Source organism: Notamacropus eugenii, chromosome 5 (genome assembly GCF_028372415.1).
Source record: "Notamacropus eugenii isolate mMacEug1 chromosome 5, mMacEug1.pri_v2, whole genome shotgun sequence".
NCBI lineage: Eukaryota > Metazoa > Chordata > Mammalia > Diprotodontia > Macropodidae > Notamacropus > Notamacropus eugenii.
Window position 1 is genome coordinate 96,545,813 of NC_092876.1, and position 26,582 is coordinate 96,572,394.

Genomic DNA, 26,582 nt, shown 5'->3' on the forward strand with positions numbered 1-26,582 from the left:
TCATCACAACCGCAGACACTGCTGCCGACAGCTTCCCATCTAGGCATCCTTTTTTCGCCAGCTGAATGAGGACTTTGATATCACAAACCCAGGACACTTGGGTGGGGAGGAGGTGACCAATTTTCCACCTGTATAGCACTTCCCCTGTTGTAACTCAGCCATTTAGTTTCATCTTTATTTTATTTGATGCCTCCCTTTGTCAGTTGTGCTAGCTGCAGATTTCTGTGTGAATGAAGTCTTGTTGTAAGGTACTCATATGCTAAAGGCCTTCCTAATCCACTCAGCCTCCAGCCACTGTTTGCTCTAGAGCCAGGTGCGCTCCGCGCATAACAAAGAAGGGGATATGTTGGGACTGGAAGCTCAAATCCGTGTGGACAGTCTCGGGCGGGTAAAAGTGGGACTTCTAAATCTTAGAGTCTTACGAGGCCCTCCATGAACAGTGGGGGTTCGAGAAGGTCAGACCGAGCTAGCTCGGCTAGCTCGGGTATTTCCGCCTCTCCCCCGGAGATACCTGATGGGTGGAGTCTCCCTGCCCTCGAGGTCGTCCCGGATTGGAGCACACCTAGTTACCTAACAGCATGGTATTGAGATGCAAACTGTGTGGCTGAAGATTAAGTAGGATTCAGGAAGCCTAAAAGCGCTCTTAGCACGTGTGGAGCCAAAGAGAAAAGTAGGGCTCCGCTTCTTTTCTTTCCTCTCTCCCCTCCCCCTCTCTCCCCCGCTTGTACTTCTACTTCCATTCCCTTAAGCTTAGCCTTCTTAGGAAATCTCCCCCTCTTCGTCCTAAGAAAGAAGAGCCCCTGCACTTGTAACCGAAACCCTGTAATAAAGCTCAACCCCTGTTTGACTCTGGAACGTCCTTTCTCTCATATGTGCATCCGGCGTGGCCAGCCGAAGACCTCGGGAGGTGAGGTAAGAAAGACTCGGGTAGCCCAATACAGGCCTCTAGGCTTGGCAAGAGATTTTTCCTTTTATTAAACTGAATTCTGTTTCTCTACATCTTCCTATCATTAGTCCTAGTTCTGCTTTAACCCAGTCCCTATATGGTATGGTTCCCAGGCCTCTCTCTGTCTTCTGCACTTGCTTCAGCATGTAGACATTCCTTCTCAAGAAGGCTTGGAGGCATCAGAGCTACTGGATGCTCCAGCTGGCCATCTCTCCATAGGGGATGGAGGGGGGAAGCAGCCCCACCCCTCCATCTGAGCAGTCTCTCCACTGCTTTGGCCCTTGTGGTCTCTCCACTCCTCATAGTTCTTTCTGGCCCATTATCCCCTTCAGCCACTGGTCCCCTTGTGTTTTGGGGGGTAAGAGGAAGCTTTATCCAAGAAGCCTTCCTCCAATACTTCATGAAGATTACTGTCTCATTGATTACAAGTCAGTTTTTAGATTAAGGCAAAACTTTGCAAAAACCCTAAAATGCTGAGACCTAATAGATTTCCTGACTTAGTTAGGGTCACACAATCAGACCACTAATTAAGTGGCATCGCTGATTGTTCTGACTCCAAGCTCACCAGAGGACTTGTAGTTAAACATGAGGTTTTTACATAAAAAGCATCTTCATGTTTGCCTCCTTCCTTGTGACATAGAGAACAGAGTTAATATCCCACGGCAGGTTCTGCTGGATCACACAATCATTTCTTGGTTCCACTGGACCTTAGTTGCTCCTTGAATACATTTGTGCAAGGCTGAGGTCCTTTTCTGCTACCAGAAAGGAGAGGCACCAGGCAGAACACCATAGCCCAGGTCTGTTTATCAATTAGTCTAAATTGTCTTCCCTGGGAGAGGAGCAGGACCGTTGGCAGGGAGCTGAGAGCCCTGGCAACAGCTGTCATGGCAACCTGGAATAGTAATGAAGCTGAGCCCAATGTTATCAGTGGGATCCCACAGGCGCGAGTTCTGCCATTTCAGGCTCTTCCACAACCATCAGAGAAATAAAGGTGGGGGTGGGGAGAGGGCTGGGACCCCTAGCCCCAAAGGCTACAAGTCCCCTCTGGACTTATCTTGTAGCTTGCCGTCCACATTCCTGGAATCTAGAAAAATGGCTGTTTGCAAGAAGTCAAAACATGTGGGGCATGAAGGTCTAGTCCAGGACTATCCAGGGGTTCTCAGGGGGTTCCCCACACCTGCTGGCATGCCACACCACCTCCCTTTCTGGGAACTGGCACTGGCAGATGGGGCACTGCACCCAGGTGGGGAATGATGTGCTCTCTGGAGAGAACTCAGAGTGTAGTGAGGGTGGAGTCCAAGATAGGGACAATGAGGATGAGGAGGATGAGGAGGAGGGCGAGGGTGGCTGAGGTGGGGTGCTCTCTCCACAGGTGGCAGCATGGAGAGGAAGGACCTCAAAGCTGAAGGACCCTGGGGAAGAGGAAAGACAGAATGAACAAAACTGGCCTGAGACCTTTTCATAAAACCTGCACTAAGCTAAAGTCCACTGAGTGAGGGAGGAAAAGGCTCCTTAGCAAAGATTGCTGCTTCTGGAAAAAGCCAACCTAGCTGGGGGGATTCCGAAGCAGAGACGCATACCCCATCTTGCCTGGCCTTGCCCTGCAGCTAAAACGGTAGTATCATCCCAGGCATGAAGATGAAGCAAGGGCTGCCTCTTTTCCTGCTCCTGACTCACACATACACGAAGTGCTCAGTAATTAGATGCTGACCCATTCTCACAGCTCCTGAAATTCCCTCTCTACTAGGAAGCCTTCCAACCCTAAGCCCAGACTCAAAACATTTTTCCTTTTCTGGACAAACTACAAATATGTACCCTCACAACCTCCTGAACTGGATTATAGCCATTCACTTCACTTTAGTGAGACTTCCCTCTCCCTTCTACATCCCCTAGCAAAGAGCCTTGGGTACAAGGCAAGCAGACAAACTAAACTTCCCCTTCCCCTTCATCTCTGCCTGCGGAGACTGTACCCCTATTCTGCAGGGCCTAGCTCAAACTATGTCAGGATGATAACAGCCTTCCAGGTTTGCGGAGCATTTTACATAACATCTCATTTGAGCCTCACAACTGTCTGTGAGAGATGCTACTATTTCTTACTCCCCTTTTCCTGATGAAGACAGGCTTAGAGAGCTTATGGGATTCGCCCATGGCCACCCAGCTAGCACATACCAAGTCTAAAGCAAATACACTCCATTTTCTATGTTCACTCCTCCATCCATCAACAAACAGAGCCATCTGCTGGAGGCCCAGGAACAGCAGAGTGCTGATCCTCTGAGGGAGAAAGCTCATCAAGAACTAACTGCAGCTGTCAATCAATCGACAAACATCTACTAATAGCCTACTGCGTGCCAAGCACTGTGCTGAGTGCTGGAAATACAAACACAAAAACTGAAACAAGTGTGTCCCTCATCAGGGAGGACCACAGATACTTATGCGAACACATGCAGAATAAATACAAAAGAAATACAAGGTAGTCAAATACCAGGTAGCTAGGGAAAGGGAGAACCACCACTTGGGCTGGGGAAGGCTGGGGAAGGCAGACCCTCAGAGGAAAAGAGGGGGAGATGTAAAGAACAAGGGAGAAGTGAGCACCTAGGGGAGAATTCATGCAAAGACACGGGCTCTTTAGTGCCAAGAGAAAAGAATAAAGAGAAGGCAAATTTGGGGTGGACCTAGAGAGTGGGAAGCGGAGGGATGTATGAGGAAGTCAGAGATAGCCTCAGGTCAGCTTGTGAAGAACTTTATAAGTCAAATGGACAGGTTTATGGTTTATCCTAGAGGGAACAGGAAGCCACAGGAGTTTACTGAGGAGTGAAATTCACTTTGGCAGCAGGGTGAGAAACTGGAGAGGGAAGGATTAAACCAGGAAGCCCATGGTAAAATTCTGGGCAAGAGGTGACTACCTGAACCAAGGTGAGGGTGGTCTGAGGGTGGCAGAAATAGCAAGAATAGACAATTGTTTGGATACTTGGGTGGAGAATAATGCTGAGGATATTAACAGAAGACACTAGAAAAGTGGTGCTATTTTCAACAGAAATACTGAAATTTTAGAAGAGGGGTGGGTTTGGGGGATGTGTTAGAGAGGTACAAACTGGGGGAAATGTCATGACCAACTCAAGGAAGGAAAGTTTCAATGACATTTCACAGAATCTAAAGAGCTGGAGAGGCCTCAGAGCCACTCAATCCAACACACTGAATAAGATGCCCTTCTACCTGTCCTCAACAGCTAGCCATTGGGCCTTTCCTTGGAGACCTCCAGGAAGGTGGGGCGGGAGTGTTCCTACATTCCACTTTGAGATAAGTAAAGAATTGCAAGAGAGACTTTGTCAGATGCTTCAATGAAATCTAGGTGAACTATATTTACAACATTCCCCTGATCTTGGGGTTACCCTGAATTCCTCACTCTCTGTTGTTAAATCTTGTTGACTCCATCTCCACAATCTGTCTCTCAAATGTCTCCTGTTCTGCATATTAACACAACCAGCCTGGTGTGGACCCTTGTCACCTCTCTTCTACATTTTTTTATAGGCTCCTAAATGGTACCAATGCTTCAAGTCCCTCCCCTCTTTAATCTATACCCCATACATGCCAAAGTATCCATTTCCTTGAAGATACAGCTCAAATCAGATCTTCTCGCTCAAAAAGCTTCAGTGGCTCCCTATTGCCTCCAGAATAAAAAAACCCACTCTTCTGTTTGCTATCTGAAGTCCTTCGGTCTGGTTCCCGCATTTCTAGATTTACAAGGGATTCTATGGTATAGTCAAACACAGTCATGCTTCCTTGCACACCACACCCTACTTTCCCACCCTGTGTGCCTGTGCTCAGTTGATTCCCAGACCTGGAATACACTCTCTCCTCAACCTTTTAGAAGCCCCATCTTCTTTCCAGGTTCATTTCAAGTGCCATGCCCTCCTTTTTTTTTTTTTGTTTACTATGTCTACTTATGTCTTTATCAAGGCAATTAAATATATGAATAAACAAAATTAAACTATTACCAAAAAACCCCACATAATGATTTTCACCTCAATTTCCAACACAATCACATTATCACATACTTTTAAACAGCAAAAATACTTGTGTACAAAATATTTGGCCATACTTAAAATGTTATTGGGTTCAGTATGTTCAGCAATTTTAGAGACAAGATATCTGGATGAAATATCCACTTATCTAAACTATCTCTCTTTAAACTATCCAAACTTTTAACAAAAAATGGTAACATGTTAAATAGAATGCTACTATTTAACAATTAAGGCATCATGAAACTTCTTTGAGAAGCAGAATGTACCATATTTCTTAATTCAGTCTCTTTTCTTTGACTTAAAGAGTCAAGTTATTATGGTGGAGAACAAATTAGTAAGCCGGAAGAGAAAGCTATCCCATGGTTTCATGGAAGGCCATGGCATGAAGGTCCTCAGTATAAGCAGCTCCCTAACCTCATTTCCATGTTTTTCATGACATCCTCCTGAGTGAACAATGCATCATCCTTCTTGAGCAGGTAACATTTCTAAAGATCATACTTCACCACAATGTGAGGGAGGTAGGGTAAATACTACTGGGATTTTACAAAGACATCGGTTGGCATCAACCCAGGCCCTGGGGTTGAAAGATGCTCCCCTCAAACTAGGTCCAAGTGGAGAAAAACGGACTAGGAGGAGTCAGGGCTTTGCCCTCTGGGTTGAAAGGAACAGGTCAAGGCTTACCTTTCTTCTGCATCCTTGACACAGCACATCCCAACTGGTTGAACCACCAGATTGAAATGTGTCAGAAACAAGCAAAATGCATACTGTATTTCCAGCTTTTAAACAAATACACACATATATATTAAAAATATGGAAAAATAAATGTGTAAAACGTAGCAGAATATAAAAGTTACCAAGTTTATAAAAATTTTTCACCAAGCTATCCTTGGACTAAATGGCTAACTAGCAATCCTAATCACCAAGAGCTTTGTGTCACAACACATCCACACAGCACAGGAGGGTAGAGTCTTTTCAAAGAATCCTGATTTCATCTTGCTGTTCAGGCATTCTTTGGCCAGTGGTCAAGTGCATCAACTTTTGGCACACGCAGACAAGGCTTTTCTACTCATTTGCATGAGATGCTCAGAATACTTTTGGTTACTAATTGTTTCTTTCATTCTTCATCTGTTTTCCAGTGACACCAACCAAGTTTAATGTGATCTTACAGAGGAAATACATGGCAGTTGTATCACTATCTACTTTGGCACCTTTCTATGTCTGCAGCATGATAATTTTGGGAAAGGACAGGAAAAGCAGACTGCCTTAATGTATGTGGGGTCATTTAATGTCATCTGATAATCAGATTGTACCTAAAGCTACGGAACTTTGGCTTTCTTAAAATGAACACTAGTTGCTTGACTGTTGGCTTGTCCCCAGAGTGGCTTCACTTTCTGTAGTTGGAAATCTTGTCTGGTAGATGGCAGGACATTCCACCTGAAACTTTCATTTTTTCTTTTAAAAGAAATCTTTTATCTTTAATAATATTCTCCAAAAGTTGTGCAATAGCAACCTGAGAGGTAGAAATTTTTCCTGCATGAGGCCTTTCCTGATTCGCTCTCACCTCCAGCTGTAGAAGCTTGTCTTCTAAATTTACTTTATATTTGCATTTATCCAAATGGACAGATTATTTTCCTTTGAATACATTTTATATCAATCCAACTGACATATTATTTCCCTGGATTAAAAACTGAGCTCCTTGGAGGTGAGGACTTTGTTTTGCAACCTCGTGCTTAGTACGTAGCAAGAGCTTAGTAAATAATAAATGCTGCTAAAATGATAATGACAGGACTACAGCATGGTGTGTTCTTGAAGTCATGCTGTAATTAGTGCATCCTTTTCTAGATGTTCACAACCCATCAACTTAATGTCTTGTAGAATTTTGTGAGGAAGTGAAACCAAGCTCTCCAACCTTTATGGACTTCACTCTTCCTGATTTTGAGAATCAAGATGTTTGTTCCCCTCCATTCTGAAGTACCTCTCCTAGGCTCTAGGATCTTCAGTTCAACAATCCCTTTTGTGTACTCTTTTACTGCCTTGAAGCACAATTCACCTGGGCCCCGGGGCATGAATTCATCAAGGATGGTCAGTGTTCTCTTACTATCTCGTTCCTTATCTTGGATATCCTCTCACTATTTAGTCATACGTGTTCTGTCCTCTGTCCCACAAAGATCATTCTTGGAAGGGAAAGGGAAGTCAGAAGCAAATGAGAGTTGGAAAGCTCTGCTCATCTGGCCAGTCATTCATCATCTCACCCAGTCTACGCCCATGGCCCTATCCCTTCTCCAAGTCTCCTTTTCTACAATGCTGCTACCACAAAGCCCTCTCATTGTCCTTGGCTTTCTTTACTTGGCTTGGCTCACTTGAGCTTTAGTGCTGCTGTTATGGTGCTGGCTCACACTTGGCACTGGTCCTTATTTCCATTTTCTGTTTTTTGCTGTGTTTTTTAAAATCTGAGTTGGATGGGGAGCTCCTTGTGCATCCATATCATTCTTTTTAGACAATTCCTTTTTTTCCTCCTCAGAAATATTTTTCTTTGTGCCTTCAGAATCTCATTCTTGAATACTCCCACCCTTTATAGGTTAACTACCTCTGTTGAATTCTAATTCCTAGGCCTCCCCAGCTCCTAGTGCCTTCCCTTCTCAGACTACCTTCTGCCTAGTCTGTATATAACTTGTACCTCTCAGGGCTGTTGTGAGAATAAAAATGAGATAATATCTGTAAAACACCTGGCACACAGTAGGTGCTGCATTATTATGTACTTAATTTCATGTTGTTGCCCCCTCTTAAAATGTATGACTTTTATGCACAGGGACTAGTTTTGTCTTTCTTTGTATTCATAGTGCTCTGCATGATGCCTGTTACTTAATATAGGGTGATTGGCTTAGCTTGGCATGGGAACCTGCCAATCCTTTTTGTGATTCCTTGGATGGCTGCTCTTCAAAAATCTATGGGGCACGTTAGAGTCTGACCAGCTTTCTTCTCTTCTTTCCCAAACTCTAAGATGGAGTGGCCACTTATTCCTAAGGTATCTATGACTTCCACCTTAGCAGTTACTTCCTCCACGTTGATGAGAATCCAGAAATTATCTCTAAGTTAAGAAATCCTGCACTGCTATGCTCTAGCTAATATTTGGATAACTGAAGTTCCCCCACCCCAGTTCTATTGTGCCTCCATATTGGATTGGTGACCCATTTCTCAAATTCTTCATCTATTCTCTTTCTAGTCAGGGCATCCTAGTCTAGTCTAATAATAATACTGCTTCTGTTCCTGTTTCTACCAAGACACAAATGCTCTTCATCTCATGGCACTCGTCTAGGTCCTGGATTTCCTCAGTAAGTTTTTTGAATATACAAATGCTATTCTGCCCACCCCACTCCCGATCTATCTAAATTCAGTTTTACATGGTTATACCCATTGGATTTCAATTAACTATATGTACCTCTGTTGTTGCATGGTAATTCTAGGCTTGAGAAAGGGTCAACAAAGGCATGAAGACAGGAAAGTATAAGCTATGTCTGGGAACACAGAGTTAAGTCCAATCTGGCTGGAGCTTAGAGAAGAGTAATATGACATAAAGCCCAAAGGTCAGGGTGATATCAGTGTGAAGGGCCCTGAACACCCGGTGAACTTTACTCGGTATGCCATAGGGAACCACTAAAGGCTTCCGAGTAGAGGAATGAAATGCTGCGGTATACAGAGAGATGACTGGAAGTAGGGAGGGTGGAGGTGGGGAGACATGTCAGGAGACTGCTATAATAGTTCAAGGAGGTAGAAATGAAGATCTGCATTAGGGTGGCTACAGCGAAAATGGAAAGAAAGCAGCAGAGCGGAAGGGATGTTTTGAAGGTACCATCTGCGTACTTGGTAACTGATTGGTACTGAGAGGTAAGGAAATGACACAAGACCAAAAACCCCCTGGTTTCAAACATGAGAGACGATGAACAATGATCCCTCTTCCTCTTCCTCTACTTCCCAAGCCATTTGTATACTTTGCCTTCACGGATTGTATGACTTTTCTTTCTCTGTGCTTCCTGTTACTAAAGTCCAAACTCCTTGACGGAAATTTTGCCTCTTGTGTTTGTATCTCAAGCTCACAGTGAACTTGTATATAGTAGATGTGTGAAAAATATTTGTTGGATGAATGAAAAAACCCAAACTCTCATTTCTTCACTGCTCCAAGGCTGACCAAGTGCTTTCCTCACACCCACCCTGTGAAAGAGGCAGTGCAGGCTTTCTTGCCATCTCACAGATGAGAAAATGAGGCTCAGAGAGCTGAAGTCATTCTGTTACTCACATGACTAAGAACTGTTGGAATTGGGATTCAGTCTTTGGACTCCAACACCAGTGCTCTACTGTGGAACATAGAAGTGGGGGCTGGACCTGGGTGGAAGGGTCACATACCCTCCTCAACCATCCACTCTGATCTTCCCCCCCTCCCATGTCTGGAACATGACCCATGGAACTCATTCTTGCCTCACCCCTTTCCTCCACTTTCAGGGGTGGGAGTGGAGGGTTAATCCATTGAGATTTGGATCTCTGCCCTAGGGTTAACTGTTCTGACTGATGAATGAGTACAACCACACCTGTCGCCACCCCATGCTTCACATCCCAACCAATTCATCTACTCTGGGCATCCTGCCATGTGCTTTGCAACTGTGTTCACTAACACCCCCTTTGCTCTGAGAATAGTAAACAAATGAATGCCATCATCGCACTGGGAAAGGGTGTGACACTCAAGTGCCTTGTGGCTCTGTTCATTATTCCTGCAGCCCTACACACCAAAACCCTCTTTCTTGGCCACCATTCCCTTACATGTGCTTTTGAACTGTCTCCTCTTCCTTCTTGAGGGTAGGGAGTATCTCACTTTTGTGCTTGTAGCTTTAGTACTTAGCACAACATCTGATATATAGTAGGTACTTGAAAATACTTTTTTCAAAAATCTAAATGCATTTTAATTAATGTATCCAACAATAATATTCCTCCTGGGATCCCTCTCCCATTCTACTATAACTCTCCCTCTTCTTCTCTCCAAAGGAAGGTAAATTTTGATGGCTGCAAAGCTGCCTAGTTCACTTAGATTTACTGACTAGATTTCCCTCTCAAAACCAAGCCTTAAACCCAATTCACTCTAAAGCTCATGGATTGGACAATAGGTCCCTGCACAAGCAACACTTAATGGTTATTTTTTTGGGCCCTCCTGTCTCAGAGTGAATGTAAATAGTAACTGTTTTTCTTTTGGCCAGCAACCCTGAGGGTCTTCCCCTCCCAATTTTTTTTTTTTAATTACAGAGGCCATCCCTCGACTCACTTCTTGAATAGGACTATTTACCTAATGGGCATTATCTCACTCAAAGAGAGAGCCCAAAAAGACCTTAGTTTAAAAGGGTCAGGGTCTTCCATTGCAAACTAGGCCTTCTCCAGTCATCCTAATGAACATCTGGCCACTGGACTCAGATGGCTCTGAAGGAGAAGTGAGGCTGGTGACCTTGCATAGCCTTTCCTCGCTCAAATCAAAGTCAACTGCAAGTTATGTCATCATTTCTCTGATGTCATGGTCCTCTTTGAGAATGAAGGACAAACATAACAATTATAACTGGATGGAAGGGGGAGGTAAGATGGGGAAGAGTGGAGGGGGAAGGACAGAGGAAATAAAGGGACAAGAGGAACCAGACCACCACCGTTCCACCAAACCCCAAGGGAGTGCTGGCAACAGTGACTCAGCCAGACTGGGTGTGTAATCTTGGCCCGGGACAGTCCAAAGTTCCTCTGTGTAAGAGGAAGGGGTAGTGTCACTGTCATGCTTCCCCTCACCTGCACAGATAGGGCACTGGCTGCTCTTCTGACCATGGGCACGACTTGTCTGTGGCTGGGGGGGCTGTTGTCTTGGCCTCTCCTTCCTGCGTTGCCGTGGACCTGGGGTGGTTGGAGGTCTGTAGGACAAATCAATGTAGAGTGGCAGTGTCACTAGCCACAAAGGCCTGGCAGTGGGACAGTTACTATACCGGAGACCCTTTCTCCAGGACTCACCATCAATTCAAGGCCAGAGTTTTTATGTAAACCTACTGCCTCCAAGCAGCTTTCCATGACTGACCCCATCATATCCTCTCAATCTTTCCACAGAAAGGCCCTGTAGTTGTGTACACTTTGGTAATATTATATTAACTGTGGCCAATAGATAACTTCCTACTTCTTACTGAGGGTAAAAATATCCCTGGGGGTCAGGGGGTGGGTTGTAAGGGCTTCTACTCACTGGACAAGACTGTATATCCCTCAATTGACCAGAGGCTCCCCACAGGGAGAGAATAAGAATGGTCCCAATTTCTGTGGACACTGTTCCTGTCTATTCAACTCAGCAGTAGCAGTAGCTGGTAGTACACTGAGACCCTGAGATCTGTCTGCCACAAAGCAGGCAGTCATCAGAAGGATGTTAGGAAGAGGATCATGGAAACAGGGAAATTCCTTCCAAAGAGGACACGTGCGGGGCTAAGGAAGGCAGTTCTAAGACATTTGAGGTGAGGTGGCATGGGGTTTCTCAGTTACCTTCTCCTTCGGTTTTGTAGCTTCTGCCTCTTTGTCCTACTTGACTCATTCTCTGAGTTCTGCTCCCGTGACACTGGCTCCTCAACCTCAGGGACATCTGTCAACCCAAGATCACAGCTGTCATTGTTATCCTCACTAACAACATTCCACATATGTACAGTACTTCAAGTTCAAAATCACAGGTTCTCAGAGCTGGATTCTGGTACAATAGAGAGATCTTTACATTATCACAGGTCTTCTGGATTTAGTACAATCAATGAGATCACAGACCTCGTCCAAAAATACAGTACAACCTTACCTAAGTAGCAATGCCATCCCAATTCTACCTAATATTATCAAGAGATTGGAAACTTCCTTCCTTTTGAGGCACTCCATTCCATTTTTTGGACTGTTCTTGTCAGACTGCTTCAGAAGACAGTGTGATGCAGTGGAAAGAACTAGAAAGAAAACCTGTGTTCCAACTGCAGATATGCCACTTATTAGCTGTATGGTCTTGAGTGAGTTATTTGGCTTCTGGGAACCTTAGTTTTGTCATCTATAAAGCGGGGATAATAAGACCTGCCCCATTATTCGCAAGGTCATTACAAAGATCAAATGGCATAGTGGATGTGATCTGATTCTCACAGCAAAATCTTTTACTAACTTCTTTTTACAGATGAAGCCTCTAATCAGGACATGGGGATTGTTTAGTGAGTGAGGATGGAGTTATAGCAAAAGAAATTGCGCATACTTTAATGAGAATTTCAACCAAGTTGTGGTAGCCTGATGAACTGCTCTTCTCTGCCCAGTATAACAGGACTGGTCACCCAGCATAGAGCCTACAATGACAAATTCTTTAGTCCTCAATTCTGCCTTTTCAATACTCTCCTTAATTTTAAACAAAAAGATCCATCAGTCAAAATACTATTACCTGAGGTCAGAATTAACATGACAAGGGGAATATCCTAAGATGACTTTTCCAAGGGAATTGAGAAAACAATGAAATGGATAGAAAACCTGGAGTTTCCTCATCTTGAGACAATGTGGTATAGGGAGAATGCTAGACTTGGACTCAGAAAGACCTAGGCTCAGATCCTACTTCGGACACCTACTAGCTTTATGACTTTAAGCAAATCATTAAACTTCCCTGAGCTCCAGTTTCCTCATCTGTAAAACTGGGCTAATTTTATCTGGAGTGCCCAATTCACTGGGTTGTTGTGAGAGGCAGGCAAGCCCATGTATGTCAAGTGCTATAAAAATGAACTATAAACTGCTATTAAAAAGACAGTTGTTATTACTTGAAGCCTTTGGGCATCCAAAGGCTCACCATGTACTTGTTTTCCTAGAGGGGACTGGATGGGAAGTAAGATGTCATGAATACCCACAACGAGACCATGGGGTGAACTCAGGGTATGCAGTGAAATCATAAAGGACATGAGGAATGAATGTCATACCATCCTTTTCCTTATTTTTCCCTCCAGAATAATAAATAATCCCTTTTCATCTGAAAAAAAAAATGATGCACCAACTATTTCCTTTCCTCATTTCTGTGCTTTTACTTTTTCCACCTGAAACCTTGTTTGTCAGACAGCCCTAAGCATGCGGGGAGGAAGGGGCCCGGGCGGGGTGGGGTAGGACAACAAATGTCAAAGAGAGTAGGGGGTTGGGAACCAAGGATAAAATAGGTATGAAGTAGCCTAACCTGAGCTGGCTGTGTGGTTGGGGGATGGTTCCCTTTGGTGGCACTCAAGACTCTTTGAGGTAGATGGAAGGGCCCGGCAGGCAGCAGAAAGCACCATTCTCGCTGAGCGTCCTAAAGCCCCAGGCTGTAGCTGCTGGAGACGGCTCCTGAGCTCAGTGACCTGCCCAAGGCTCCTGCAGGGACAGAGAGAGAGTGTGGCCATGTGCTCAGTTACAAGCACAAGATCAAGGGCTCCTTCTTTGGTTACCAGAACTACATATTCTTTCCTTTACTGGGCAAGACATCAGAGTAAACAATGTGATCTGGCTTCCAATCTGACCAAATCCTGAGTCTTGACTTTGGAGAGTACCCAGCCTAATGCAGACACGCAGATCCTACTCCCAAGGATTCTCTATCTGGCACAGATACATAGGTCCTGGCTTGAAATGCCACCAATATCGCACACATAAAAAAAGATCAAGAATCAGCTACTCTGATACTTACCACCTCTGTGTACTTGGAATATAACAACCTCCCTGGGCCTCTGTTTTCTCATTTGTAAAATGGGCTTGGACTGGATGCCCGCTAAGATTCCTTCCACTTCTATATCTAAGATATTTTGTGTCTGTTAGACTGATGACTTTAAAGACTGAGTCTATTTCAGATTGGGGGTGGGAGGCCAGGAAGCACAGTTCATGTATATGTCCAATTGAGGGGCTATAAGGGCTTGGGACTAAGTATTTTCACCAGATGAAACAGTGCCTTCTGAAGGACGGGATCTGTTGATCTAAAAAAATGTTAGAGTATCAATCAGGAGGGTAAGGAGGCAGCAAATAAACCTGCCCTACACTACTAAACCTGAAGGATGGTCCTCTCCTCTCTTATCAATATTAGGAAAAATGACTAGGTCTGCTTTAGGGTTATAAGGAACTTGGGAGGTCAGGGAAGGGGAAAAAGGAATGGGAATGGGTTCAGACCCCAATATTGCTATTCAGATACCTTTGCCCAGGACAGCATGGAAGCTGAGACTTCTTTTGCTCTGATAACGCATAGGGTGAGAGACTACCAGGAGTAGCAAACTCCACTGGGGACACCATAATGAAGGGGCCTCCTCTGCTTCCCTCTGTGCATTCTCACTTGCCCTTGGAGCTACGTACGGCTGTGGATCTGGGAAGAATGTTCTCCGGATGGCAGGACTGGCAAGCCAAGGGCTGGCTTCAGGTGCTTGTACAGAGGACTCCTCCTTTGATAAAAGAGATTAAAACACATGAAATACAAATATTCACCACCAGGGAGCATCACTGGCAAACATCAGCTCACCAGTCCTCTTCCCCACTATGCAGGCATATATGTTTTCATCAATATCTGTAATCCAATTTACAGTTGTCTATGTATACTGTAGATTTATGATGGATATATTATTTTCATGTGCAAGGACTTGAACCTCTTCTCCTATCCATTTCTGCCTGCTGAAATTTTTTTCTTCTTTTGACAACCAGCTCAGGGAACATCACCTTGACTTGAAAATTATTTCTTGCCCTCTTGAGTGTCACCTACATGCCCCTTTAAATGTTTAATTGATGTTCTTTTCTTTTTTTTTACATATTTTGTCACTTCTTAGTATCCCATTTCCCCTTCCATTAAATCTTCTCATGACAAATACGTAGAGTCAAGCCAAACAAAATGGCATAGAGGCCATGTCTGAAAACATAAGCACCACACGAGGACACAGGCTTCTCCAGAGTGCTCTGCATTCATGTGACACTGCTAAAGTCATGTGCTTCAATACTGCTTTCTTTTACACTAATGTGGTTGGGTAAATTACCATCCTGCTTCACTTTACAAAAGTCTTTCCAAGTTTCCCTGAGTAGTTCATAGTCATCATTTCTTCCAGTACAATGACATTACATTGCATTCATACTCTAGAATTTGCTTAGCCATTCCCCAATTAGTAGCACAGTAGAAAGAATGCTAGACTTGGAGTCAGGAAGACTCATCTCCCTGAGTTCAAATCTGGCCTCAAACACTGACTATAGCTGTGTGATCCTGGACCAATCACTTAACCCTGTTTGCCTCAATTTCCTCATCTATAAAATGAGCTGAAGAAGGAAATGAAAAACCACTCCAGTATCTTTGCCAAGAAAATACCAAAATGTGATCATGAAGAATCAGACACAACTGAAAAAAGACTGAACATCCAATCACTGGATGTCCACTTTCTGTTTAGTTTACTCCTTGTTTAGTTAAGAATTATTCCGCAGTCAGAGTTTTACTTCCTTCTTTTCCAATTTCTTAATGATGTGACCTTTTATATTTAGGTCACACATCCATTTGGGACTTCTTGTGGTCTGTGGTTGGCCTAAATCTAATTTCTGACAAATGACTTCTCAGTTTCCACTGAAATACCACAATCCTATTTTCTGGCTATGTGTGTTTGTGCTTAGAGAGCACTTATTGATATAGAGGGAGCCCTATGTTAAGAATCTATGGGGACCATAAAGAGAAATATGACATAGTTCCTTAGTTCAGTCACAATGATAAGATGGATATAAGAAAAACTGAGTGTAACTGTGCACATGCATTTATACCGTGACATAGCAGAAATAGTGCTGAACTTAGAATCAAGAGATCTGGGTTCAAATTCCACAATTACCAGATGTGTGAAATGGCAAAGTCTTTAACCTATGATAGCCTCAATTCCCTCATCTGGAAAATGGGTATAATGTTAGACCTTATTTCCTTATAGGATGAATACTTGAATTACATATCTCTTTCTGTGCAAGCTTCAAGATAATATACAAGTATGACAAACTTGATAAAAGTCTGATGACTGATGCTAGTTATACACAGATTTGTACACATGAACATAGAGGTTTATGTACATATGGTTCTGACTCTCCTCACCCTATGACTTCTAATTGGGTCCTAATAAGCACATAGGTTGCTCCCTAAGTACTCTTTCAACTTCTGACACACCTGATTGTGCTCAGTTGCTTGCGAGCTCTCAGGGTCTTCTCTGGGCTCCAACAGAGAACGCACACGAAGGAACATGAGACCAAAGGGCTGCTGACGGTTGAAGGGCTGGCTGCAAGTCACTCGAAGCCTATCCCAGCTCTCACTTGCTGCTGGGGCCAGAAAATCCCCTGAAGAATTGTAAGGAGAAGAAATGAATGAGGTTATAAAGGAACAAAAAAGGAGAGGGAATGAGAAGGTAGAGGAGGAAGCAATGGTAGGAAGAGGAGGAAGACAAGAGAAGGAAAGGGAAGGACAAAATAAGGAAGGAGGTGGGGGAGGGGAGGGAGACAGGGAAAGAAGGTGGTAGGACAAGAAATAAAGAGAGACATGGGAGCATGAGGAGATTGTGGGGGGAGGAGGGAGAGAATAAGACAAAGAAAGAGGAAGAAAATGTAACCAAAGGAAAGGGAAGGAAGAAGATACATGGATAGAAGGAAGAGAGAACGGAAAGAAAAGAGGAGGAGGGGAAGAAAAGCTTGCCTTCTCTTATTCTCCTTCAGGCACTGGTGCAAAGGGTCTGCCCAGGGGCAGTTGAGCCTTGCTTTTACGCAGCAATAGGAAAGGCCAGGCCTGGCCTAGCCTCCCTTCCTAAATGTATTCCCCGCCATTCCCCAGCAGCATCACCTCCTTGCCCCCATCCAGCAGCAGCCCCCTTCCCAGTATCCCAGGGTAACTTCTGTCAGCTATGGCTAACGTTCAACACTAGACTGACAGGAGCAGAAGGCCTGGTTTATAGGTAGCATGCAGCAGACCCCAGAAACCCTTTACCATCGACCTCCTGAGCTACCTCCTAAATGACATTAAGGAGATGGTCTTCTCCAGTTTAGGTTTACGTGAAATATTACTACCCCAACTCATCAAGCAACAAACATTTATGAAGTGGCTACTATGTGCCAGGTGCTAGGACCAAAATGGTAACAGTTCCTGAGGCTCAAAAGCTGGCATCACATCTATCCTATCTGTCTGTCCCTTCCTGCCATACACATCCGACATCTTTATACATTCATATGTGGACTTTACGCATACCCCTTACAAAAAGAGGTCTACCATTGCCACACACACAGACACACTCAATATTCTACCTTGCACACACAGATCAGACATTATACATATCTATCACCCTTCACCATCATCTAGATACATAGACCTAATACATGTGTGACGTCCTACATACCCAGTATCACCCCCCCTTACACAAAACAAACCAAACATCTCACACACCCAATACTACCTTCTATATCCCTCATATCAAACCCTTTATTTATGTGTAAACCTAATATCAGTCTGCTCATTCATATACCCCTTAAACAAAGACATATTCTTTCACACACCCTGCATGCATGAAATATATTTTCACTTCACATACATACTCTACATCCAATATCATACATCATGTACACTTCCTCAAAACATACACATGTATTCTCTCTCTCTCCATATATATATATATATATACACATAAAAATGCATACACATACATATATCCCACAGAGCACACAGTCCTTCATACTAAATCACATCACACTTTGTACATACCCACACTATCTCTCTCTTCCCCTCCCCTCCCCTCTTTACCCTCTTTAAACATCCGGACCCCTGAACAGTTCTTTCCCAGTTTGGAGTCAGTTGGTGACATCAGTGTGGCCATGGGAAGCAAGGTCAGAAAAGGTCTGTCTGGGGGCCAGGAGGAACGTCCCACATCCACCTGCAAGAAGGCGCAGCCACAGTTTCCTAGGGACAAACAGGGTAGGGGAGTGATAAGCACTTTCTTTTACCTGCAGACAACTGGTTGAGGGATGGAATACAAGCCTATTAGCTTTTGCCAAAGGTACTCTCTTCCTTCCAGAACTTGATTTAGATAGGGCTAAATCTTGGCTCTGCCTGATAATTACTGGTTGGTTCAACACCACCCAATCTACCCCACTCTGCTAATTCTTTGATAAGCCCTTCATTCCAGATTATTCCTATTATAGCCCTCCCAATTCACACAGTCCGATATCCTTCAAGAAGCCTCTGCCTACCCCAATATGGCTCATGGCTACAATTTACTAACTATTTCTTAGTACCTGTGGCCTATCTCTTGGATAAGATTGGGGAAAGGGGAATGCCTGAGGGCAGAGATCAAATCTGTGTTCTCCCTTCTCAGACTAGGGGCTTCCTCAAGGCAGATTCTCTTCCCTCAAACCAGAAGGTCCCGGAGGGATCCATGAGGATGGAGACCCTGGCTCCCACATTAGACTTAGATTTCTTCTTCCTTTTTTCTCCCCAACTGGGAAATGACTCTACCCATGGCAATTGTTCAGTGTTTACAACCAAAATGATCTGATTCAATGGTTGTCAAAGTGTGGCTTTGGGAGCCCTAGAGATCTCCGAGACTCTTTCAGGGTGTCTGCAAGGTCAAGACTGTTTTCATAATAATGCTGTTATATTTTAATTTCTTATGTGGCAAATATTGACAGATAAAACCCACATACATGAAAACTCTTCAAGGGTCGTCAGTAATTTTTAAGTGTAAAAGGTCATGAGATCAAGAAGTTTGAGAACCACTAATCCCCTCTTGGAAGTAGATCTAGAATGGATCTTACTGCTCTGGCTGTCCCCCTCCCCTACCTGGACCACCAGGGTCCTGGCTACATTTCCTTACCCACATCAATGTAACTGATGGGCACAGCCCGTTCTAGTTGTAGCTCCACCTTGAGCTGCCCACTGTGGTCCTGAGGGGAGCCAAGCCAAGGCTTCATTGGTTCACTTGAGTCCAGCAGATTTTCCACGGGGTGCCTGGAATCCTGGGCCAGAGTCCACAAAAAGAGCGGAGGTCAACAAGGGGAGGGAGGTCTCATTGAATCAGAAAGAAAAGGGCTCCTTAGAGTGGGGGGATACCCTTGAGAATAAGCCCCAATTTCTTGTGCCAAGAAAAGCTAGTGAGGTTGATTTTCCTTTCTTTTACCCAAGATCATCTGAGAAGGAGCAGCACAGTAGGTGACAGTGGAAGAAAGGATAACGCAATGCCATCAAAACAGATGCTCCCATGTGGGCTCAGCTCTAACATGGCCCTGCCTGCGCTGGTACAGGAAGGAGTCACAGGGAGGCAGTTCAGGGCTATTGTTGCCATTATGTGACCCCAGATGCAGAGGGCAAGGATGCTCCCCAACATTCTGGTCTGACTTACGATTTCATCAGTGCAGGGAGGTTCCCAAGGGAAACATTCTCTATCCCTGAAGACAGACACTTGCTTTGTAATTTATAGTATTAAAGTTCCCAGGGGTATTGAGAGGTTAGGTGTCTCGTTCAGGATCACACAACTAGTAGGTGTCAGATTTCCTGACTCGGAGGAGGGCTCTCGATCTGCGTGATGCAACACTACTAATCTAAGAGAAAAGATCTGCCTTATGATTAAAACTCTCATTTACATAGTATGTTAAGGTTTAAAAGTGTTTTCCTTATAACAATCCTATGAGGTTGGTAGTCCAAGTGCTATTATTCCCATTTTACAGATGAAAAGACTAAGCCTCAGAGAGGTTAAGTGACTTCCTCCAGGTTACAAGCACTAGGAGCCGATTTTACCCAGCTCTCCAGACTCCAAGTCTAGCACTACCCTTCATTATACAATGTAGCCTATCACTAATGTCTGAGTTGGGAAGTATCACAAAAGGCAACCAAATGGCTGTTGAGGGATCTCCTTCCTAAGAATGTGGAGGGATCCTTGGATGGGACCCAAATCTCCCCGGTACACTGGAGGCTTTCCCAGAGGAGAGCTCTGTCCTTTCTACCGGATCAAGGGCTACGTCCCCACCCTCAGACCTGGAGCTCCCCAAGGACACAGCTACCCCTTTGACTCAGAGGTCCCTGGGGAGGATCCTGCTTGCCTGAATTTACCCTGTTACCTGAGAGGAGAATGATACCACGTGGCTGATCTTCACAGGAGCCATGAGGAGTCACAGAAAGAGAGCAGCCATAAGCCCCTTCTCTCAAGATATGTGCAAACCCTGTCACCACATTGGCCCTCTTGGCTTCATCTTGGTCCCTTCAATCTCTGGGAGAAAAAGGCACATGATGATTTTGAGAAGAAAGAAATAGGGAGGGAATGTGGGGTAGGGGGAAGCAAGAAAAGAGAGAAACCACATCCAAAGGAACAGTCTGTTTATTGGTCACGTGGGCAATTTGTATACCAATAGAGAGCCCGCATCTAGGTGCAGTGAAAAGACAATGGGAGGGAAGACCTGCTCTGGTCTTTGGGAAACATCTAGTCCCTTCTAGCAAAGAAGCACACTTAAGAAACAAACAGAGAATAAATGAAAAATAACATATTAACTATCCCCTCGGCCTGCAATGTCTTCTCCTCCAATTTACCTTCTAACAGACAACGGCTGCACAATTTGAGCAAGCCATTCATGCTCTTTGAATCTGTATTTCCTTAACTATAAAACAGGGTTAATGAAGATTCTTCTGCCTTCCCCTGGACTATCATGAGAGAAGTACTTTGTGAATCATCCTAGGCGATCATGAGCAAGTGTTGAACCCTCTCTGAGCCTTGGTCTCCTTATAGGGTCAATGTAAGGAAAACAATTTTGTAAAGCTTGAAGTCCCATCCAAACGAGGGCAATGATTCTGCACATGTTGCCAGATTACTCTTCCTAATGCACATTCTTCTGCTGCTAAATTGCTGATGACTCCCCACTGCCTACAGGATAAAATCCAGACTCCTCCACCTCCCATTCCAGAGTCTCCAGGTACTGGCCCTAGCCTTCTTTTCCAATCACATTTCCCAGGGTCTCCTTCTTATACCCTGTACTTGCATACTCCAGCCAGGCCATCTTTTCACTGACCCTGGAATATACCTGTGCTTTCTCACATTTATGCCTTTGTCCTCTGTCTGGAATGCCCCACTTCAGTTTCTACTGACTGAATTTGAAGCCACAGTTTAAACCCTATTTCAAATTGTCTCCTCCATGAAGCCTTCAATTATGCCACTTAAAGATCTCTCTCATCCAACAATACCACTTCGAGGGCTGTATCCCAAAAAGATCATAAAAATGGGAAAATATACATGTACCACAAATATTTATAGCAGCTCTTTTTGTGGTGGCCAAGAACTGGAAATCAAGGGGATGCTCATCCATTGGGGAATGGCTGAACAAGTTGTGCTAGATGAATGTAACGGAATACTATTGTGCTATAAGAAACGAAGAGCAGGCAGACTTCAGAAAAACCTAGAAAGACTTATATGAACTGATGCTGAGGGAGGGGAGCAGAACCAGGAGAACATTGTACACTTATAGCCATGATGTGTCATGATTCACTTGGATAGACTTGGCTCTTCTCAGCAATGCAAGGTTCTAAGACAACTCCAGAAGGCTCATGATGGAAAATGCCGTCCATGCCCAGAGAAACAATTATGGGGTCTGAATGCAGATGGAAGAGTGCTATTTCCTCTTTTTGTTTTTGTTTGCTTTGTTTCTTCTTTCTCCTGCTTCATCCCATCGGTCCTAATTCTTCTTTACAACATGACTAATGTGAAAATGTTTCACGTGAATGTGTATGTAGAGCCTATATCAGACTGTACACTGTCTTGGGGAGGGGAGGGAGGCAGAGAAAATTTAAAATTCAAAAGCTTGTGGAACTAGATGTTGAAAACTAAAAATTAAATGATTAAGAAAAAAAAAGATCTTTCTCCTAGCACTTAACACTTATAGTCTGTACCATTTCTATAGATTTATCATATACCGAGAAGCAGCGGTGTATAATGGAAAGAGATAGGAGTTGTGAGTTCAAATCCTTGCCATTTATTAGGTATTTAGCTATTAATAATTATTAGCTAATAGCTACTTAGTCATTTTCCTTTTCTGTTTTAGTTTTCTCATCTGTAAAATAACACTTTAAACTACCTTTCTCATAAGGTTATTGCACAAAGATATTGTATAAACTTCAAAGCACAAGAGAGATGGGAGCTATACACTGTCTTGTACAATAGTTGCCTGTGAGTTCCTGGAGGGCAGGGACCTGTCTTTTTCTATCTTCCCCCACAGTAACCAAAATGTGCCTATGCAAGACAAATTCAATCAAAAACATGGTTAACGTATGAAGTATATAGAGATTTGTCTGTGGTCTGAGTGTGTACAGAGGGAGTAGTAGGGGCCTGTAGGAGGTACGGTGCCTTTTGTCACTTGGTTTGGTCAATGGAGCCATGAACAAGACAGGGGTATGTTGGGGTAGAGAGCACAGGTAGAGATTAGTGAGACAGCAATTGTGCAGTGTGGAGAGAAGTGTGTTAGGCGAGTCAAGAAATGTGTATGAGAAAGTGCTGGGAAAAAGCATGTCAGTGGGTGTTGCTACATGAGGGGTGGTACACCTCTTTTTAGGCTGTCAGGGAGTGGTATATGATGGTATTAGGGGGTGAGGTGAGGGATGAAGTAGAGCATTTGGGCTGGTCATATCAGTACAGTAAGAAAAATTCAGTGTAATGGAATATAAGGCGATGCAGTGGGTAGGGATGATGAGGGTATGTACATGTGGACTGGAAATTCAGTGGCTGAAGAGAGCACTGGGAATGAGGCCAAGAGCACGTAGGTCTAGTCAGTATATATGAGAATGTGTGCAGTGGGGAGTATCTGGGGGCTAAAGAGGGTAACATGAAGGTTTAAAGAGTGGATTACTGGTGCATCTATATAAGGAAAAATGCAGTGAGGGTATATGGGGAAGAGATGGGCTGCATGTATGCAGCAGAAGTCAGTGTTTCTGTGTGTAAAGTATAATAGGGATAATATCGGGGATGTGGGTGTGTTGGGAAAAGCAGGTCAGCATCTGTGTGAGGGAATGTGCAATGTGGAGGATACAGGGGATAGGACCGGGGTAGTACTGTGTAGATATATGGAATTGTGAATGTTAGGTGAGTTGCTGTGTGTATATACATGTGAAGGGATATGCAATTTGAGGCATCTGAGATACACACACACACACACACACACACACACACACACACACACACACACACACACACACAAGATAGGAGATGTGGAAGGGGTGTGTGTAGGGACTTGGGGAATGGGGCCTATACTCATTCATCATCCCCTAGATGTGACCTATGCTCGATTCCAGTCAAACTCCTCCTCGAGGCAGGAACAGCTCTATACCTCTTATCAGCCTGAAGAAGCTATAGAAGCCAAGACCTTCATCCCTTTTCCCAAATGAATTTAGGCCCCAGCTCTTTGAGGAGGAATGATGGAATCTAATAAAGCTGCCCCTGGCCCTAATATTCTAATTTTCTCATATGCTCCACTGAACAGCAGGCCCACTGCCCCTACCAAGCCACTCATTTCCCCCACCCCTACACACACATACTCAATAACCTAACTTCCTCATATATGCCTCGCTGCTCACTAGAACAAAATGTGCATGAAATCATATTTCTCAAGCACAGCAGGCGTGTCCATGTGATGGGATCCCAGACACTGCCCCCAGACCCATTCCTCATATTTCTCACAGAAACAGCAGGTGAGTTCATGCACTCAGCCACAACCACATCCATCTAGTCTTGGACAGGACCACAATAGTCAGCTAATCACAAAGTAGAACCACCAAGATGCCCAAGCAGGATGTGGACTCCAAAACAATAGAAGGGACTTCCCCTAAGTAGGCACCTGAGCAGTAACAGTAAAGAACTGACCTAGAGTGAACTTATGATGTAGAGAGGCTTATTATAATATCTTTATCATACATACATACTCCTCCAAATGGATTTTTGTATATGCATTGTGGGTAATTGCATGCACAGTACCACTGCGGCTGGGACCTCTCCCTATTACCTAATTCCTTAACAAACCCCTCCTGCCTTTTTAATATTTATAATTTCCATTATGTAAGTGACTTGCCCTGGTTCCATAATTAATAGGTGTCTGGGGCCATATCTGAACTTAGACTCCATGCTACTATACATCCTACAGACCACTACTACTCCTTATACACTCAGACCATAGACAAATCTCTATGTAATGCATACGTTAACCATGTTTTGATTGAATTTGTCCTGCAGTTCCGGCTGTTGTGGGGGATAGAGAGAAGACAGGTCCCTGCCCTCTAGGAGTTCACAAGTAAATATCATACAAATATATAGCTCCCATCTCTCTTGTGCTTTGAAGTTTATACAATGTCTTTTTGCACAATAATGCCATAAAGTTCATTTAAAGACTTGTAAGAATATTCAGTGATGGATAAAGTGGATGGGGCAGGGCAGGTAGGGCTAGTCATACATAAGGGAGTATACAATGTAGTAGATGTAGGGAATGGTGGTAGGGCAGATCACTGAGGCAGGGGTATTGATTTGTAACACAGAGCAAGGAGAGAATACAGACTAGGGTGCATAGGGCTAGCCAGTGGGGAAGAGATGGAGAGATTCACAATATAGGCTTGAATGTGAGGGACAGGAGCAAACTGGGCTCATAAACCATTCTCTATCTTTAATCTTCAGTCTCTTCTAATGGATGGTCCATCTCTACAAATGGTCCAGATCTTCCCAGTCATAAAAAACCCCTCATTAAACCATCCCCTCTGGTTGTCATCCTTTATCCCAGAGGGGGTGTACTCTCCAGAGCAACCACTTCCTCACCTCCCACTCCCTCAATCCTAAGCAAAGAGGCTTCCAACCTCAACACTACAACAGGTCTGCACAACCTGCACCTACTGCTTATGGCCAAAGCATGTGGCATGCCAAAGGATTTCCTCTACAAACAACAAATGTTCTCCTGTACAATTTTCATGGGCCCCAGAAATCCGACAAGTGGCCTGCAGGCAGTAGGTTGTGCAGGCCGGCTCTTCAGTCACTGTGTTCTCCAAAGTGCCCAATGATCTCTAAATTTCCCCCTTCACACAGCTGACCACTCTGCTCCTGGATACTCTCTTTGAGTTTTTGTGACTAGGTTCCTTCATTGTCCCTTTCTTTCTGATGGCTCCTTCTCAGTCTCCTTTGTGGAATCATTCCCCAAGTCTTAGCCCGACTGCTCCCCTCCCCACAACCGTGTGTGGTCTCCAAGGTTCAGGCCTTGGGCCCTCATCTCTTTTCTTTCTCTGAGATTTCATTAGCTCCCTCACAAGTTTAGATACGAGAATCTCCAGGAAGGTGACTCCTAAAGATCTACATTCTTCACATGCTCATTTCTTCTCCCTTTCTCTCTACTCATACTTCAATTTAATTCAATAAGCATTAAGTGTCTCTCCCCTGTGATAAGTGCTGAGACTATAAGAAAAAGACTAAGTCCCTGCCCTCCAGGAGCTTACAGTCTAAAGAAGGGGAAGCTGGAAAGTGGTGGAGGTGAGGGTCCTTCTTCCACCTCTGATCTGGTCTTTTCCCCTGGCTGTCCTCCATTCCTGGAATGCTCTCTCTCTTCAATCTCTCAACTCCCCTCTACCTTGCTTCCTTCAAATCCAACTAAAATTCCATCTTCTACAGAAGGCCTTCAATGCTGGGGCCTTCCAGCTGTCGATTACTTCCTATTTGGACCTAGTTGTTTGCTCTGCTTGTCTCTCCCATTCGAGTGGGATTATTTTCCTGCCTTTCTTTTTTTTTTTAAATTATTTTAATTTATTTGTTTTCAGTTTTCAACCATCACTTCCATAAGTCTTAGATTTTCTCCCCCTCCCTTCCTGAGATGGCATGCAATCTTATATGGGTTCTCCACATACGTTCTTATTAAATACATTTTCACATGGGTCATGTTGCATGGGAGAATTAAAAATTAAAAAGAATTAAAAAGAAACCCAAACAAAACATAACGCAACATTGTGCATTCCGATTCCCTGGTTTTTTCTCTGGATGTGGAGGGCATTTTGCATCATGAGTCCTTTGGGGATGTATTTTCCTGCCTTTCTTGGCGGCCTGAGTCGTTTCAATCCGACTCTCCATGACCCCATGTAGGGGTTTTCTTGGCAAAGATACTGGAGTCGTTCATTTCCTTCTCCAGCTCATTTTACAGATGAGGAAACTGAGGCAAGCCCGGAGAAGCGACTCGTCCTGGGTTCCACAGTTAGGAGAGGTGTCCGGGGCCACATCTGAACTCAGATTCCAAACCCAGAGCTCTACCCACGGCGCCACCTAAGGGCCTCTGCCTGGAACCCAGTAGGCGCTTAATAAGTGCTGGTTGACAGACCGCTCTCCTCCCGCCAGGATCTCCACAGGAGCCCGCCCCAAGCCGTTCTCCACTTGGTGCCAGCTCGGGTCCGCGAGAGCCGCCCCCAACCTACCTCCAGCCTTCCCGCACATTCCTCCCCTTCTCGCCTCTTCCGCCACATAGTCGAATTCCCGCCACAGCAGCACTCCGACCTCTGACCTCCAACCCCGGCCCCGCCCCCGCCCCCGCGCGGGCACCCGTTACTCCCGTAGGGAGGGAAGGCGCGACTTTCTATTTCC

At 44.4% G+C, this 26,582-nt stretch overlaps 1 protein-coding gene across 2 annotated transcripts; it reads right to left on the reverse strand.

The window, feature by feature from the left end:
* Positions 1–957: 957 nt before the first annotated feature.
* XNDC1N (XRCC1 N-terminal domain containing 1, N-terminal like) lies at positions 958–26,509 on the reverse strand. Of its 2 annotated transcripts, none has more exons than XR_011967277.1 (10): positions 26,417–26,509; positions 20,068–20,216; positions 18,828–18,969; positions 17,759–17,914; positions 16,145–16,311; positions 14,168–14,411; positions 13,190–13,362; positions 11,509–11,605; positions 10,780–10,898; positions 958–2,358 (listed from the first exon to the last, which is right to left on the reverse strand). XR_011967277.1 is itself a non-coding variant. In XM_072610293.1 (10 exons), exons 2-10 carry the CDS (start codon positions 20,110–20,112, stop codon positions 2,081–2,083), a joined length of 1,263 nt encoding a protein of 420 aa, XP_072466394.1. In that variant the 5' UTR covers positions 20,113–20,216; positions 26,417–26,509; the 3' UTR covers positions 958–2,080. The 2 variants fall into 2 exon arrangements, 1 of the variants encoding a protein (XP_072466394.1); XM_072610293.1 differs by having other exon boundaries at positions 14,326–14,411.
* Positions 26,510–26,582: the final 73 nt, after the last annotated feature.

What these genes read in the sequence shown, in the direction of transcription:
- XNDC1N (XM_072610293.1), bottom strand. Translation starts at nt 20,112, where the DNA reads ATGGCTCCTGTGAAGATCAGCCACGTGGTATCATTCTCCTCTCAG. An exon ending in CATCAGTTACATTGATGTGG is followed by an intron (nt 17,915 to 18,827) that starts GTAAGGAAATGT and finishes GTTTGTCCCTAG; the next exon opens with GAAACTGTGGCTGCGCCTTC. An exon ending in GGTCCGGATGTTTAAAGAGG is followed by an intron (nt 16,312 to 17,758) that starts GTAAAGAGGGGA and finishes ACAATTCTTCAG; the next exon opens with GGGATTTTCTGGCCCCAGCA.